General features: G+C 47.9%; 1 protein-coding gene across 1 annotated transcript in view; it reads right to left on the bottom strand.

Annotated features, from left to right (window-relative positions):
• Mpp4 (MAGUK p55 scaffold protein 4) overlaps positions 1-12,175 on the bottom strand; it is a 42,447-nt gene that overhangs the window by 18,896 nt on the left and 11,376 nt on the right. Inside the window, exons 7-12 of the mRNA XM_042260320.2 lie at positions 11,503-11,588; positions 9,576-9,647; positions 7,850-8,046; positions 6,809-6,873; positions 2,383-2,400; positions 1,129-1,167 (exon numbers count right to left, since the gene is read on the bottom strand). Coding sequence (XP_042116254.1) covers positions 1,129-1,167; positions 2,383-2,400; positions 6,809-6,873; positions 7,850-8,046; positions 9,576-9,647; positions 11,503-11,588 — 477 coding nt within the window. The remainder of the gene's footprint in view (positions 1-1,128; positions 1,168-2,382; positions 2,401-6,808; positions 6,874-7,849; positions 8,047-9,575; positions 9,648-11,502; positions 11,589-12,175) is intronic.

Genomic DNA, 12,175 nt, shown 5'->3' with positions numbered 1-12,175 from the left:
AAATGGAGCAAGGGAACACACAGAGAGGAACTTCTAATTGACTGTGCTTTTTTGAATTTTGAACTATGTCAATATATTCATTAACAGAATATAATTTAAACTGTACAAAGGAAATTAATAGTACCTCAAGTTTAAGAAAAAGATTATGGATCTTGGTTTTTTTTTAAAGTGCACATATTAGTCTGTAACTAGTCTCAGAAATATATATACATGAATCTTTCAAAAACAATTCTTTCATTTCTTTTTTTTTTTTTTTTTTTTTTGGTTTTTTGAGACAGGGTTTCTCTGCGTAGCTTTGCGCCTTTCCTGGAGCTCACTTGGTAGCCCAGGCTGGCCTCAAATTCACAGAGATCCGCCTGGCTCTGCCTCCCGAGTGCTGGGATTAAAGGCGTGCGCCACCACCGCCCAGCCCAATTCTTTCATTTCTAAACACTACAATAGTCCATGACGTCAAGACAAAGTCATCCATTAGAGAGGGGCATGATGGCTCATACTTATAATCCGTGCACCCAGGAGGCTAAGTCATGAGGATTGCTGAGCAGTAGAGGCCAGCCTAGACTGGGTAGTGAGCACCAGGCCAGCCTGAGATCCAGAGTGAGAGCCTGTCTCAAAAGAAAAAGCAAACAAGCCCACCTATCAGACCAATGCCTCTCCAAATGGTTTCCTCGCAAAACCTAGTGGCTCATGAGCCGGTCCTTGTACCACTGCTGAATTTGAGAAAAATCTCTCCAGATTTTACAAAAACCATTAAGTACAGAAATAGAGCCCACTTCTATCTGCCCAGACTAGAATCATTAAATGTAATAACAAAAGCATATTTTGCATTTTAAATCTTTGGTATCACGCTCTTTTCATCTACTCCACAAGGAGCGTGGGCGTCCCGTTGTGCCGCCACCTCACTGGCTATCTCTGTGTTCTGAGATCAACTCCAGGATGGAACCCTGGAGACACCCCCCAGCTTCGCCTCTCCTTCCAAGTGTAGAGCCACAGTAAAGGCGCATGGATGGGCTCATTTTACACATGTCTTCCAAAGGAAGGGACTGGTGGCCCCTTGACACCTCTACATCTGGTCATCTAGAGCTGAGGTGCTTCCCGTTTCGGTGGTGACTCAATCGGGGGAAATGTTACCTGCTTCCACGCACTTCTCGTCGATCCTCATGTTATCTTCTAGAAGAGAACAGAGCGGGGACTTAGAACTTAAGACGGGCCCACATTCAAACCAAAATCCTGTTGAGGAGATGTCAATCAAACTCAGACCACCTTTCAGTATTACCCTAGAACTACTGCTCACTGGGAGAGATAAAACTAATTCTACTGTGTCAGAGGGGGGGAAATGCATGTTGTGAACAACAGGACACAAAACGCTACAACTTAGGTAGCATTGGCTTGTGTTCATGGTGCCGGAGGAAGCGTGCAGCCTGCTGGGAAAGGCATCAACAGCGCCACCTAGTGCGGATCCTGAAAACTACAGTGCTGACCGGCCGGGCAAGGGGCCCCCACTGATGCCAATTTCTGATTGGATCTGAAGCCTGTTCCACGAAAAGAAATGCAAAACTGATATTGACAACCTGGACCAAAACCTATGGCTTGGATGTCACAGGCCCTAGGGCATAATTTACTATTGATATATGGACAAACTACCTTCTAAATACTTATGCTTGTACCCTAAGACTAGCGCTGTAGCCATCTTGGCCAGAGAAACTTCTTGCAGTGGACAACACTTAATATAGACTCTCATACTGGTCAAAAGACAAAGGGCTACTTCCTTCACTGCAGCTGAGAGGGAGACAGAGACAGAGAGAGTGAAAAGAGAGACCAGACAAACAGCAAGAAGAGAGAGGAGAGAGAGAGAGAGAGAGAGAGAGAGAGAGAGAGAGAGAGAGAGAGAGAGAGAGAGAGAGAGAGAGAGAACGAACAAGAACAAATGGAAAGATAATCCCCAAAGGTCCCATTTAGCCCCCAACACAGGCCTCCAGATGGAAGTGTGAACCTCCAGACCACCTGTTTTCAATTTCAGACACGCATTCTCTTCTTCTGAACCTCAGTTTTTCATACATAGTATGAGAATAATAATAACTTCCCTACAATGTCACGAAATTTGTATAAAACGGTTGAAGCGAAGCCTGCTGGACTCTTACCTCCCACTGAGCTGTTCTTGCCCTGTGCTCTGTGAGACTCGAGGGCTCTAACAGGAGGCATAAACATCACGTCCCCCTCCTTGATCCTCAGATCAGGATAATTCCCTGCCTTGTGCTAACACGCTACCAGATACACAGGGAAAGCCTCACATAGCTGAGTGGAACGGAAATGAATTTTGAAGATTAGAGGAAATTCCTACGAGTATTTGGAGGTAAGGGTGTTTCCCTGAACCCCATTTCTTACCTTCTTCCATAGGAAATGCTGGAGACAGGGAGAAAAAGGAATAGTGGTTCATATTCTTGTGTTTTTTCAGATTAACTTGCAATAAAAAAGGCAAAGCATCACCATTGCAACTAGCATTCTGGGATTCATGGAGACACCTGATGACTGCCCTTCAGAAATGAATATGTGTTTAGAATGGCTGGAAAAGGCATTACATGCCTTCTCAACATGCCCTGTAGGAGTCATGTTCTTCTCAAGTCTGAGTTAGCACAGCATGTTGTAGGAACTCAACTCTAGCACGGAAGGAAGGGAGAGAGTAGGGGAGGGGAGGAAGGGAGAGCATGAAACAGGATGACAATAAATGCATTACGGTAAGCAACTTTTTACTAACCATGCATGACCTAACACAGGACTAGAATGCTCAAAAACTTGGTTAATTAGATGGTCTATTCCTTCACTAGCAGCCTGTCCACGACACGTGTTTCTATGTGGTAGGATTTACACAGAGGGGAAAAAGAAGAGCATTTACCACAGCACCATGCATGGCAGCGGGAAGAACTGACCTAGCAGTTTGGGGCCATGATGTGCTCCATCAGAAGCATTCCTTAAGAAACATGATCCTGAGAGAGACACTGCAGCCGACGCCCTGACCAGCAGCATGTGAAGACGCCGGTAAGCCACCAGCCACGTGGCAAGGTATAGATTTATGGAAATGGATTAATTTAAGCTATAAGAATAGCTAGCAAGAAGCCTGCCACGGCCATACAGTTTGTAAGCAATATAAGTCTCTGTGTTTACTTGGTTGGGTCTGAGCGGCTGTGGGACTGGTGGGTGACAAAGATTTGTCCTGACTGTGGGCAAGGCGGAAAACTAAAGCTACAAATGGCGCCCAACGTGTTGGCAAGAATTTCCACCTAAAACCTGAGAAAAGATTCTAAAATGGAACTAAAAACAGCTTCCTAATTGTCTCTCTCAAATGAGCGGCAGCCTGCCGGTTTGAGTTACTGGCGGGTTCCTGGCGTGTGTGCTTAACCTGCAGTATGGCGGGAATGAGGCCTCTGCAAGTGGCACATTAAGCTGCATGGTGGATTTAGCTTTTGCTAGTACAAAACAAAAAGAGGTTTCTGGGCTACACGCTGCTTTGATAAGAAGCATAGACCCACTATTTCTGAAAATTGATGGCTCCCAGAACTGGCGGAAAACGTACCACCGCCATGTTGGGAAGCTGAAGTGGGCAGAGTCAGCAGCCACAGTGCCGTTTCAGGCTTAAAAGGCTGCAATAGGCCTCAATTAAAAGCAATAGGCTCAAGCTAATATAAAAAATAAGCCACATAAAGATGGCTACCACACAGAGAATCTGGATTATGTTCTCTTTGATATTCGTAACTGAAGAGAAACATTTGATTGCAAAAGCTGTTGAGTTATGCCAAAATGTGTATTTTAAAGGTACCTTAACTTCAAAATTTGGATGTAAGGATATGTTGCTTTGGAAAGGAGGCTCTGCTTTTGTTTCTACAGAAAGCCAGAGGCTGTGGATTTGTTCCAGATTAAGATCCATCAGGTTTGACCAGCCAAGACCACCTGAAAGTTCTTCCAAGGTCTCCGATGACACCATGGCCCAGATGATCCAACATCCAGAATTGTTTCAAGGCAACTGGCTCAGACGATACAGCCTCACGGACTACTCCATGATCCTTAAATTTTCTTTGTGTCCCCATAAGATACAGCGCCCCCCTCCAGCAGGAAGTAGTAAGAGAAGCTACGCCCAAATTCCCAAATATACCAAGCTGGCTTTGGAGATATGTAAAAGTTAAAACCTTCCTTTTTAAAAAAAGAAAAGGGGAAGTGCTGTGGGATGGTCTATATGTCAAATTGCTCTGATTGGTGAATAAATAAAACACTGATTGGCCAGTGGCCAGGCAGGAAGTAGGTGGGACAAGGAGAGAGGAGAATTCTGGGAAGCGGAAGGCTGAGGTAGAGAGACACTGCAGCCGACGCCATGACCAGCAGCATGTGAAGACGCCGGTAAGCCACCAGCCACGTGGCAAGGTATAGATTTATGGAAATGGATTAATTTAAGCTATAAGAATAGCTAGCAAGAAGCCTGCCACGGCCATACAGTTTGTAAGCAAAAAAAAAAAAAAAAAGAAACATGATCCTGCCGGGCGGTGGTGGCGCACACCTTTAATCCCAGCACTCGGGAGGCAGAGCCAGGTGGATCTCTGTGAGTCTGAGGCCAGCCTGGGGTACCAAGTGAGTCCCAGGAAAGGCGCAAAGCTACACAGAGAAACCCTGTCTCGAAAAACCAAAAAAAAAAAAAAACAAAAACAAACAAACAAAAAAAAAAAAAAAAAAAAAAACCATGATCCTGTAAGGCAATGGCTCTGACCTGGTCTTCCACACTTGGGGCTGGGTGCCAGCACTGACAGAGCCAGCTTTCTATATGGACTTCTAAAAATATGTACCGTAAATCACACTTAGGACACACAAGCAGACTGCGTGTCAACCTCTGGTCATACTCGTTACCAGATACTGACTAAGAAGCCAACAGCATCTCCATGATTCTTTAGTTCACAGGAGAGTGAACTAAAGGACGCTTTCCATCTATACCCGTTAATTCTTTTCAAAATAAAACGTCACTGGGAAGATGATGGTGTGAAATGCTTCTGAAGAGAAGGTAAGAGAAGAAACAGCGGCATTAGAGCATTTGCTGTGGCGTGTAGACACGCGTCTGTAACCGATAGACAAGTTAACACAGTGTCAGAGAAGGCACTGCATGGATGTCTCCTCTGTGAGCTGAGTCGGTGCACGCTCCTAATCTAACGCTTGGGAGGTGGAGGCAGGAGGATCAGGAATTAAAGTCGTCTTCAGGCACATAGCCAGTTCTGGGCCAGCGTGGGCTGCATGAGACACTGCGGGGGGGGGGGGGGGGGGGGGCGGGAAAAAGCAAAGAAGAGAAAAAGAAAAACCTATTCATGGGCATTATGACATTTTTTTCAATACAAAATCAAAGAAAAACAATCTTTGGCTTGAAAACTGGAAAACAACAAACAGGAAGTCATGCCATTTGCAAATCTGTGATACTGGTGCTGCTGTCGGTGGTCTACATGGAGTCTCCTCTGTGTGTTCTCTCTATGTCCCATCTCTCCCCAGCCTGAACCCCTACAGAGCCTGCCAGAGGGCCGTTTCTGAAGGCCTCACTCAGCAGGCTCCGGTGAGCTCTGCTGTCTGTCAGCCTGCCTTGGCCACTCTCCCACTGCCCTCAGCTTCATTAAGAGGGCCTTCGGCAGTTTGCAGGCACTTATGGCTGAGGATCCCTTCCTGACCCCTCCCCTCCTGTTTGAAGAGCCCTGGATAAAGACCACACTGAGTTTCTTGAGTGGTAACTCAGTCTCGTATTTAGTCACAAAGGCCCAGGACTGGGGCTGGGGACATTACCTAGAGGGGGAGCGCTTACTCAGTGCATCAAGTCCTAGGTCCAATCTACAGTAGGAAAAAGAAAGGGAGTGGGGGCCGGAGAGACGGCTCCGAGTTCCGGGCACTGGCTGCTCTTCCAGGGGACCTGGGTTCGGTCCCCAGCACCCACACGGAGGCTCACAACTCTCTGTAACTCCGGTCCCAAGGATCCTGACGCCCTCTTCTGGCCTCCTGGGGCACTGCATGCATGTGGTGCACAGACATTCCTGCAGGCAAACCACGCCCCCAAACACACAAGGTAACAATAAGAAAATAAATCGTAATATTAAAAAAGGAAAGACACAGAGGGAGATCATGCAGGTGCACAGCCACAGGCCTGTGTCCAGGTACGACACCCACATTGTTGCAGGGGTCTTGGAGGACTTGAAGTTGGGGGGAAGTGACGAGGCTGTGTCTGGCTTGTGCTGGCTGGTTTTGTCAGCTCCACATAAACATATCTGGGAGGAGGAACTCCTGTTGAGAGGACGCCTCCATCAGACTGACAAGTCTGTTGGGGTATTGTCTCGATTAACGGTTGATGGGGGAGGGCCCAGCTCACTGTGGGTGGTACCATCCCTAGGCTGGCGGTCCTGGATTGTAGAAGAAAGCGCACTGAACAAGCCCAGTAAAGAGCCAACCGGTACACAGTGTTCCTCCTCTGCTTCAGGACCTGCCTCCAGGTTCCTATCTGACTTCCTTCGATGACGGACTATGATGTGGAAGTATAAGCCAGATAAACCCTATCCTCCCCAAGTCACTTCTGGTCTTGGTGTTTATCACTGCAATAAAAATGTTAAGACTCCTTTTCGTCAACTGAAAACTGAAGGAAGGAAAGCCTACGGTAGGATTTCTGACGGCTGGTGGAGGCAGGGGGATTGTCTTGGGACAGCGAGAATATTTAAGCCCCTCTCTCAAGCAGAACGCTAGCCTGAGACCGGGATGTGCATGCGGAGTTGGAGGTCTCTGCACACACTCACATACTCACATTCGCATCGGGTGGATTTGAGGCAGGTGTGAGGCTGGTACGGCTGAGACCACCAGAATTCCCGCTGCCTCCTAGGCAGAAAGAGAGCAGAGACAGGCTGACTTTGCGGGTTCTCTCAGGGCGTGGCGCTGAGCAACTCTATTCCACTGAGCCTGAGGCAGAGGCTGTACCGGATTCCCACCAATGTTTCCAGAAAAGACCCTTCCTTTCCTTTAAGAGTCCCCGTTTGGAATGTCATTTCCCATTCTTCCTGACGGCTCCCACGCTCTCAACACTAGCTGTAATTCTGGATGGTTTAAAGCAGGCAAATGTTCCTTCTAACACCTGGGCTTCTTGGGGTCTTGATCTTTTTTTTTTTTCCTTTTTTTCCCCCCCAAGACAGGGTTTGTCTGTCTATCCCTGGCTGTCCTGAATCTTGCTCTGTAGCCCAGGCTAGCCTTGAACTCACAGAGATCCGCCTGCCTCTGCCCCCTGAGTGCTGGGATTAAAGGTGTGCACCACCACCCCATGGGGTCTTGATCTTATACCCGGCAGCCTTAGGCTCATCCTTCCTCAGACACTGCCTCCCACGGCCACGCCCCGGGGCTGTGCCCTCCCAACAGCTGCAAACTCTCCAGGATTTCATTTCTCACGCCTCTTATTCCTGCCAACACCTCCACAGTCACATTCTCAGTAATCTGCTGATTCTATAATCCTTTAATCTTATTCCATATCCCAGTCAACTCCCAAAGGCCTTGCCTTTTAGTACTGTTGCTCTGGGGATTACATTTCACCACATAAATGGGGGCTTGGGTCAACATATTCAGACCATAGACATTTTAAAGTTTAATTTAGCCTCACAAGTGCTTTTCTATCCCTTCTAGCTGATGTAAGTATCCTGGTCCCCTTAGTGTTTAAGAAGCTGAAAGTCTATCTGTAAATTGACGCTTTGGTTTTTATAAACTTTGGGTCTATGTTCTTCCACCTGCTTGTGTCTTTGTCACATATTCAGACACTTGTTGTCCCAAGCACTGCCTGATGGCCTAATTCTGACGCCAGGTCACCCACCTCTTCAGCAGGTGGTCAGAAGGGATTAGCCCGGCACAGACGGCCAGGTCTGAGATTTTCCGGGCCTGCCACCAGAGGGCGTCGTTCTGGTCCACAATCTGTAGAATGTCTCCTTTCAGGAAAGGCAATCCGGCATCCATGCAGGGGATGTCAGGATCCTCCTGGGGCCAGTAATCAATCATGGCACGAACATAAACCTGACAGCAGGTGCAGAACGGCTCTGTCAGAGGAACGCTTGCCCGAGAACCACCCCAACTAAACCATCGGCCCCCTCGTCGGCCCGCGGCTCTCATCTTTCTTGTCTACCCTCACCATAAAAAAAGAGTTGCTCTTCTAAACTAAATGGTGGAGGAAGAGGGTTGCTGTTGGTGTCTTGGTCACAGGACATAGAGAAATCAGGCCGGAAGCTTCCTCCCTGCTAGCTAGCTGCTGGGGAGGAATTGTCATCAATAGCTTTACTTATCCGTGGACCTGTATGTAGTAATAGCAGCCAGCCAGGCACAGTGAGATCTTCGATGCAGCAGTGGCAAGTCTGTTATGGCCACCACCAACCACATTCCAGCTGGATGTGATGCTCACTCCATAGAGAGAACCCACATTCAGTGCTGTAAACACTGTCAAAAGTCTGCGGCTGAGGAGGTCCTAGGTCCTAGTGGGAAGCCATTGCTGACATTCTGCTAAACGGGCATGATGTGGCTGTCCAGTTGCTTTCTCAATAACTGTGCTTAAACTCATGGATCGGTGATGCTGTCCGCTCTGGTCAGAGAAGTTTCTTTGTGGAGCGGCTAGCAGCTACTGCAAAGACTCTTAAGTGGCCAGAGTACCGAGACTGATGCTTATTGAACAAATGGCCACAAACGGGACATCTTTATTATCTACCCCACAGCTCAGAGAGCACTGTAGATGGGCGGAAATAATGTAGGAGCCGGAGGAAGTGGGAAAGGTGGTGTGGATACTGACTCACAGGCAAGACAAGCTGTTGCACTCTTGAACTCACAGCCGCTGTGATCACCTACATGACTGGGCAGGTCAACACCCTGTCAGAGGGCTCATGGGGTCCCCTCCCCTCCCCCTCAGGGTTTATAAACAGTCAATGGTTGACGGGGAGATTGAGACATTTGCTTCAGTGTTAACAACTCCAACTAAATCTCATTGACACGCACAGACACACACAGACACACACACACACACACACACACACACACACACACACACACACTGAGGACACACATATGAAGGTAGAAATGGTGCTAGTTGGGAAGATAAAGAAGATTAATGGGAGTGGAACATGAGCGAGTAATAAGACAGATTAAATACGATCAAAATACATTATATATATACTATATATAGTATATATAGTATATAGTATATTATATATACTATATATACTATATATATATAGTATATGTCTGAAATGTCATAGTGAAACCCATTACTGTAGATGTTAACAGATGCTATGAAACATTTAAAATGTGTGGTAGCATCCCTCAGCTCTGACACACTTTTGTTCAGATTTTTACCATTTTTGAGGCCACATCTCAACTTCACGGTGTCGCTCTCCACTGCTGTCTGTGTTCCTTTACCCATTCCCCATTTCACGTCATCAGCACCGAGAAACACCCAGAACACTGAACCCTTGTCCCAAACAGTCTAGTGGACAGGACCGTTACACAGCACACCTAGGAACCGTCATTGTGTGGGAGGCGGAAAGGCGGGAAGTTCTTACCATCTGCTGGCTGCTCACAGGAGGGGCGGACACCGGGACCACCTTGAACATGATCGTACCACAAGACAGAGTCTAGAAGACAGCAAAGAGGAAGGATGGCAAAGCATGGGCTCCACGGTGCAGAGACAGAGGAATGCCTGAATGTGTCCAGGTCTAAGGACAACATTCACCACAGCAACCGTCACCACCTAGAAATGGAAACTGGGAGGCACTTGACCTCTGTATCTGCCTCCGTGCGGGGCACCAGGGTCACTGGCTATGGAAACACACACTGAGGTGGCCTCTCCCCAGGACCCTCCACACTGCTGAAGGATGCCTCACTCAGCAAGGTCTCTCTCCCACACACCCTGGGGAGAAGACAACATCGTTGACGTCCTTCCTCACTCAGTGAGCATTTCCTGAACACTCGGTTCAAAGCCGGCTGCCCCAGTCTGACGGGAAGGATAAAGGGGTCCCCTGCATCTTCTGAGAGAACCAACAAGCTTCCAAACTAAAACTGGATAGGAGGAGCCCTTCAAAAGAACAGGCTAGAAGAGACCCTCCTGGCTTGATGTGAGCTACAGACCCGGTGACAGGCAGCAGATTAGTCGGACCTCATTTCTTCTCCTGGCAGCTTCCCAAGAAGCATCTTCCCAGCCACTCCGCAGCTGGAGCCAGCCAGGAGGCTGAGGTACAGAGCTGCTTGGTCCAAGATGGATATACTTCTAATGCCCTTTGCAGGACCTTCCGTGTCACATGGGATCTTGTGGTGGTAGCTTACAAAATGTTTAGGTGCTCTGGCTGTATTTCTTATTATTCATCTCTCAGCCACCACTGTGAAAGCCTAGAGTGAACCTAGGGAGTACCTGGGGGAGAGGTGTACCTGGGGGGATGAGCATTTCCACGTTTCTACGCGGAGTAAGTGCTGAACAGCTGACAGTCCCGACACGTGAGAATGAGGACTGGAGATGAAAGGCTGAGATGCTTAGGCACACAGGCTGGGCAGACACTGGACCCACCCTGAAGAACCGCTTCAGTTTCTAAAATTCCCAGCACCAGCCACCAAGGAACAGGAGCAAAAAGCATTATCCCTGCCCACATGATGGCTTCTGGTGACTCCTCTCTCCACCCACCCAAAGCTGCCCAGAGAAAGATGTCAAACAGACGTAAGCTGTATGAATATATTAGGGAGTGAGGGGATGTTTCTCAGGTTCAAACTGTCTCCGAAACCTCACTCTGCCCTGGCTTGGTTTCCCGCTGAGCACAGGCGATGAGGGACGTGTGTGTGTGTGTGTGTGTGTGTGTGTGTGTGTGTGTGTGTGTGTGTGTGTGTGTTGGGGGTGACTGGTCCTATGGAGGAGATGCTTGGGAAGGGATGTCCCCAGCCTTTGCCAGGACTTCTGGGGGTTAAACACGAAGCTTGATGAGTTACCTGGCAACAGACAAGGTCTAGGGCTGGAGGCAGAAAGCTGCCAGAGGGACTCTGCTGTGGATGGTTGATTGATAGATAAAACGCTGATTGGCCAGGCAGGAAGGATAGGGTAGGCAGGACAAGGAGGAGGAGAATTCTGGGAAGTGGAAGACTGAGGCAGAGAGACGCTGCCAGCTGCTGCCATGAAAAGCAAGATGTAAGGTACCGGTAAGCCACAAGCCATGTGGCAACTTTTAGACTAATAGATATGGGTTAATTTAAGATATAAGAACTAGTTAACAAGAAGCCTGCCATGGCCATACAGTTTATAAGAAATATAAGTCTTCTGTGTGTTTACTTGGTTGGGTCTGAGCGGCTGCAGAAGTGGCGGGTGAGAGAGATTTGTCCTGACCGTGGGCCAGGCAGGACTGGAGAAAACTCCAGCTACAGGACTCAAGCCCTGTCAAGTCACAGCACATACACCGTAGGGCTTGGCATGTCACTAAGTCTCTAACGAAGACTGGAGGTAAGAGTTACCAGGATGTGGATCACTTCCTCGGGGTCCAGGCCCTCCACTGAAACACCGTTAACTTCCACCAGCTTGTCTCCAGCGTACAGCAGCCCTAGGAACGGGAACACAAACGGGAAGGGTCTGGCAGAGGCCACCATTCCAACGACTACAAGCTCACACCCCCAAGCATGTTCGAAATTTTTAAATAAAAATTAAACTGTTCACTTCGACTTAAACACCACAACCATCTGTGAGCGCTCTATTTTCTACCTCTTTGCCGGCACCAAGAGCGTATATTTTTTTCTACCCTGATGTTGTAACATGGAACCAAAATGCTGACCAGAAGAGCACCTAAGACATCAGGGGGTGAGTGAAGGACACATGAAAAGGAAAAGGAATGAATTATTCTTCAAAAGATTCAGTGTGGAACAACTTGGGGGATAAGATGAAGCCTTGAACAGGGTGTGGTGACACACATCTATAACACTAGCATCAGGGAAGCAGAAGCTGGGGGGGTGAGTTCAAGGTCATGGCTCAGTGGTAGAGCACCTGCCTAGGATGTTCAAGGTCTGGGTTCAGTCCCTAACAACACACACAGACACACACACACACCTAAGCATACATATACATGCGTATAAATATGCATACACACATATAAACACACACATATAAATATTCATACATACACATATTAACATA

This window comes from Peromyscus maniculatus, chromosome 13 (genome assembly GCF_049852395.1).
Source record: "Peromyscus maniculatus bairdii isolate BWxNUB_F1_BW_parent chromosome 13, HU_Pman_BW_mat_3.1, whole genome shotgun sequence".
Taxonomy (NCBI): domain Eukaryota; kingdom Metazoa; phylum Chordata; class Mammalia; order Rodentia; family Cricetidae; genus Peromyscus; species Peromyscus maniculatus.
The sequence above is the reverse complement of the archived record's forward strand: the minus strand, read 5'-3'. Positions and strand labels throughout refer to the sequence as shown.